This window comes from Saccostrea cucullata, unplaced genomic scaffold (assembly GCF_032062105.1).
Source record: "Saccostrea cucullata isolate Sc308-1 unplaced genomic scaffold, CSIRO_AGI_Scuc_v1 ctg3885, whole genome shotgun sequence".
Classification (NCBI taxonomy): domain Eukaryota; kingdom Metazoa; phylum Mollusca; class Bivalvia; order Ostreida; family Ostreidae; genus Saccostrea; species Saccostrea cuccullata.
In genome coordinates this window covers 1,556-7,290 of record NW_026936231.1, presented here as the reverse complement: position 1 = coordinate 7,290, position 5,735 = coordinate 1,556, and the positions used below count along the sequence as shown (strand labels likewise).

The window sequence follows — 5,735 nt, the reverse complement described above, 5'->3', positions numbered from 1 at the left end:
CATAAATTGAAACTTCGGAATTTAATCAGGCTCGAAACTATTGAACATAAATTTTGGTTGGGGACCGTCAAATTTTCAAGTTTTCATAATGGCACCGGTTCTGACGTACCCTGGCATGTAAAATATCAAAATCGAGAAAAAGCCTTGAAGTTTGACACTGTTTAGGAAATGTGAGGTCAAGGTCAAATTAAAGGTCAAGGTAAAATGTTGATGCAGTTGAAAAGCTCTCATCAGTATTTTTCAGATAATGAAGTTTGATAAAATTTCTTGGATGGTTTCTTAAAATTTGAGCTAAACACTTATTCAAGAAAAATAAGGTCAAGCTCAAAGGAAAAGTCGGGGTAAAAAATGATGTATTTGAATAGGTATCTTTAGTATGTATCAGCATAAGAGTTTGATAACACAATCTTGAATGGAATCTTTAAAACTGAGCAAAGCACTTATATCTAGAAAAGCGAGGTCAAGAGGTCAAAGGAAAGGTCAAGGTAAAAAAAATGTTGAAGCAGATGCATAGTTCTAATCAATATATATCAGCTTGTGAAGTTTGATAAAATATATTGAAGTTTTTTTTTTCAAACTGAGCTTTGAGCTTAAGAACAGAAGGATGGAAGACGAACATCACAAATAGTATATGTACCGGTCGTATTCATAGGGGGACAAAACAAAACATACTGTGAGCAGAGAAAACAAGGCTAACTGGAAACACAGGTAGGTTTGACGTCCTTTAAGGAGAAACATTCCCAGTTAACCGGTCATAATCGTGGATTGTAAATTCTTTGTCATGATCGATTGAAAAACCGCAGATAATAAAGTGTGAAAGTTGCATGAGAGTCTAAACGAAAGATTTGCAAATAAAAGATCCTTGTTGCGATACCAAAAAAAATTGCTTAAAATTGAATTGAAACGATTTCACAGTGCATTTATATCTTTATTTGAAAAACTCATTTCTTAATAATGTGCCTCAATAGTTGTAGAAATACAGTGTAGTTCGCATGTAATACAATAGAGTATGAAATCAAACTGTTATACATGTAATTTTCTATATATAAATGCATATACCCATGTGAAACTTTGATCACCAGGTGAGACACCACAATAACCCCGGGTTCATGATTTTAGCCTGCTTGAATCTACATTACAGCCCCACCCAAATTTACTATTTCTACATTATGGCCCCACCAAAATTTACTATTTCTTAATAATCCCAAGTTTCCAATCGTTGATGCCCTGGCATTCTCTGTTTACCAGACAGTGATTCCTTAAACAATATCTTCATTTACTACATCTTGGTGTAATGTAATGATAAGAATATTCTAATCAATTCACTGCAAATTTTCTACTATTCCATTTTATTTTTTACTGATACATTCCATATATTGCATAAAATCCCCCCTTTTAGGCCATTTTTACACATTGATTGTGAATAATTTTGTCAACAAATACAATGTATCAATGAGTCAAATGCTGACTGACGTTTTTCATACCAATTGTTAGTCCATTATTTATATGAATTGTCGACGGATTTTTTCCGTTATTTCCTGATCATAACGAGGAACACACGGCGGGTGTGACCAGTCGGCAGGGGATGATCACTCCTCCATGGACCTGATCCCACCTATGATGTTTCGGAGGTCCGTGTTTGCTCTGCTCCTGTTTTGTATTGTTTAATGGACTTTGAGATTGAATACTGTTCGTTATCTCCTTTGCTTCATACATATCAATCAGTAACAAGTATCATTTTTTTTCATAGTTCTGGCATGGTGATGTTCAGAAGAAAAAAAAATCTAGCCATAGTTATTACTAAATGCTTTGATGCAGATTTAATTGAATATATTCTTAGATTTCTCAATAGGACATTGTAAAAGTTATCCATTTACATGTATGAATAACAAACAACAGAAAAAATTATATCAAAAGGTTTTATTCACACTTGTGATATGCATGTACGTAAGATTGTCAAATTTAATGCATTAGTATGCTTTTGTTGTTAATACCTTTCAACATATTCAATATACAGTGTCCCTAAGGCACAAATTTAATGTGTTCTATTGGAGTGCAAGTAAAACAACTCTAAGGAATCAAACAAACATGAAAAGTATCTCCAACGAAAGAAACTAAAAAAAAATACAAATAAAAATTACTCAGAATGCATACTTATTTATATTTGAACACTGAAATGCAGTATAACACAGGTAGTAATTGAGTACATGCATATATTTATTTAACAAAACAAGCTATGAGATGAGTCATGTAATGACTATTCAAATGTCTTTTCACAATTAGTTTTTTTTCCTCATTCATTTGAAATTGAAGAAGCACGGTACACGTCTCGGTATGTAAAAAATCCCTCCCACTCGAAAATTCAACTAGAAGTCCTTACCAATTGACAAGTTACGGTTATCCAACATACATGTTTATTTAACATTTATAACAAGTACCTTCAACATATGCATCATTTATCCAACACCCCCCCCCCCCCCCCCACCGAGTCCCATTTATCAAAAGTCTCTCTTTCATATGTCATATTTATTCTAAATCATTCACACATAAGTGACATTTTTTAAAAACTCCTCTCACATTTATCCATACTCCCTCTTTCATATGTTTGTCATATTTATCCAGAGTCTTTGTTTCAGTCAAATATAAAGTCCCTTCCAATAGACAAGTCACGGTTATTTAACATATATGTTTATGCAAAATTTATATGAAGAACCTCCAACATATGCGTCATGTATCCTACACCACTCCACCGAGTCGCCCCGTGGGGATCCGGGTTAGAATATGTCCTCGGTACCCCTTGCTTGTCGTAAAAGGCGAGTAAATGGGGTGGTCCTTCGGATGAGACCGTATAAACCGAGGCCCCATGTCACAGCAGGTGTGGCACGATAAAGATCCCTTCCTGCTCAAAGGCCGTAAGTGCCGAGCATAGGCCTAAATCTGCATCCCTTCACTGGCAATGGTGACGTCTCCATATCTGTGAAATATTCTGGAGAGGGACTTTAAACTGTAAATAGTCAATCTATATAACCAATCCCTCCACGTGCACCGAGTCCCATTTCTCAAAAGTCCCCCTTTCATATGTCCTAGTTATCCAAAATCCCTTTTTCATACGTCATATTTATTCAAAGTCCCTCTTCCATATGTCAAAATTATTCAAAGTCCCTTTTTCATGTGTCGTAATTATTCAAAGTACCTCTTTCATACATGAATGTCTTATTTGTCCAAAGACCCTCTTTCATATGTCATAATTATTCAAAATCCCTCTTTCAAAGGTCATGATTATTCAAATTCCCTATTTCATATGCCATCATTAATAAAAGTCCCTCTTTTATATGTCATTATTATCCAAATTCCCTCTTTCATATGACATATTTATCAAAAGACCCTTTCTTTCATATGATATATTTATCAAGACCTTTTCATTTATGTCACATTTATCCATACTCCCTTTTTCATATATATATGTCAGAGATTCTCTTTCATATGTCAAACTGACATTTATTCAAACCACATCCAGAAATTTAGCATTTATTCAAAGTACGTCCCTTTAATCTTGAATTAGCCACATTTATAAGGTTTTTCACCAGTATGTGTAATGATGTGACTGGCAGAAGGCCGTTCCACACACATCACATATATACGATTTTTCACTGGTATGTGTCCTCATGTGTGACTGTAAGGTATTACAATCCGCGAATGCCTCCCCACATACATTACATTTATAAGATTTATCACCTATATGTGTCCTAATGTGTTTCTTTAAGATACTTGACTGGTTGAATGCTTTACAACACACATCACATTTATAAATTTTATCACCTGTATGTTCCCTTATGTGTGCCCGTAAGCTTTTTAATCTGTTGAATGCTTTCCAACAGAAATCACATTTATAAGGTTTATCATCTGTATGTGTCCTCATGTGTCTCTTTAAGTCTGGTGACCGACTGAATTCCTTCCCACACACATCACATCTATAAGGCTTATCACCTGTATGTATTCTAATGTGCTCCTGTAGGTGATGTGACAGTTTAAATGCCTTTCCACAAACATCACACTGAAAAGGTGTATCACCTGTATGTAAACTAATGTGCCTCTGTAAGGTTTGTAAGAGGTTGAATGCTTTCCCACACAAATCACATAAATAAGGTTTTTCACCGGTATGTGTCCTCATGTGTTTCTGTAGAGTATAAGAATGAGGGTATGCTCTCCCACACACATCACAATTATAAGGTTTTTCACCGGTATGTGTCCTCATGTGCCTCTGTAAGTTTTCTGAGAGGGAGAATGCATTCCCACACACATCACATACATAAGGTTTATCACCTGTATGTGTCCTCATGTGTGCTTGTATGGTATTTAATCTGTTGAATGATTTCCCACACACATCACATTTATAAGGTTTATCACCTGTATGTGTCCTCATGTGTGCTTGTAAGTTATTCAATCTGTTGAATGCTTTGCCAAATGCATCACATTTATAAGGTTTATCACCTGTATGTGTCCTCATGTGCCTCTGCAAGTTATTTAATCTTTTGAATGCTTTCTCACATGCATCACATTTATAAGGTTTATCACCTGTATGTGCCCACATGTGCCTTTGTAGGTTATTTAATCTGTTGAATGATTTCTCACACACATCACATTTATAAGGTTTATCACCTGTATGTATACTTATGTGATTCTGTAGGTGATGTGACAGTGTAAATGCCTTCCCGCAAACATCACATTTATAAGGTTTTTCACCAGTATGTGTCCTCATGTGTTTCTGTAGATTTCCAGGCCAGTTGAATGCCTTTCCACATATATCACATTCATAAGGCTTATCACCTGCATGTGTCCTCATGTGTATCTTTAAACATTGTGACTGGCTGTATGCCTTCCCACACACATCACATTTATAAGGTTTTTCACCTATATGAGTCCTCATGTGTACATGTAGGTGACATAACTGGTAGGTTTTCCTCCCACACAAATCACATTTATAAGGTTTATCACCAGTATGTGTCCTCATGTGTCTCTCTATGTCATGTGGGTGTTTGAATGCCTTTCCACACACATCACATTTATAAGGTTTTTTATCTGTATGTATACTCATGTGTGTCAGTAACTCATGTAGATGATCAAATGTTTTCATACAGATGTTACATTCATTGGGCCTTTTACCTTCATACACATTTATGGATTGTTCGAAATTCCCAAATTCATTTTCATTTACAAGATGACTTTCTGGTCTGGATGCAAAATCTACCTCTTCTTTCTGTAAATGTGACCAAAAAATCAGTTGTAATGCTATTTCAAGGTATTTATCTAGCAAATATCAAGTGACCCAGGGGCCATATTGTGTACCTGACTAACTAGTGTCATGCAGTTTTTTTTCCAGATGTCCCCCTTTTCAATTCTTGTTATGGCCCTACCCTACCACTGAGGTCGTGATTTGAACAGTTAGGAATCAACACTACCTCTGAAAGACTGCTTCCATATAAGTTTTCGCTTTTCTAGCACAGTGGCTCTTGAGAAAATCATTAAAGACTTTTTCTATACATTGAAGCAAACCTAAGTGTTTCCCTAACCTTTTTTTTTTGAGTTTTAACGAACAAATGCATACGATAAAAAATTCCTTAATTCATGATTAATGATGTATATATCAATTCGATGTTGTCTAAATTTCATGTGTCTCGTCAGAGAACACAGTCAATAAACGGTTTTGTTGGACCTTCTATTTTAACATATCAATA

The 5,735-nt window shown here is 35.3% G+C and overlaps 1 protein-coding gene across 1 annotated transcript; it reads right to left on the bottom strand.

The window, feature by feature from the left end:
* Positions 1–3,295: 3,295 nt before the first annotated feature.
* Positions 3,296–5,257, bottom strand: LOC134245028 (zinc finger protein OZF-like; the record flags this gene model as incomplete). The annotated part of the gene is made up of 1 exon (XM_062727275.1): positions 3,296–5,257. A coding segment is annotated over one exon (1,677 nt), but the record flags the coding sequence as incomplete, so codon positions are not given.
* Between the last annotated feature and the right edge of the window lie 478 nt (positions 5,258–5,735).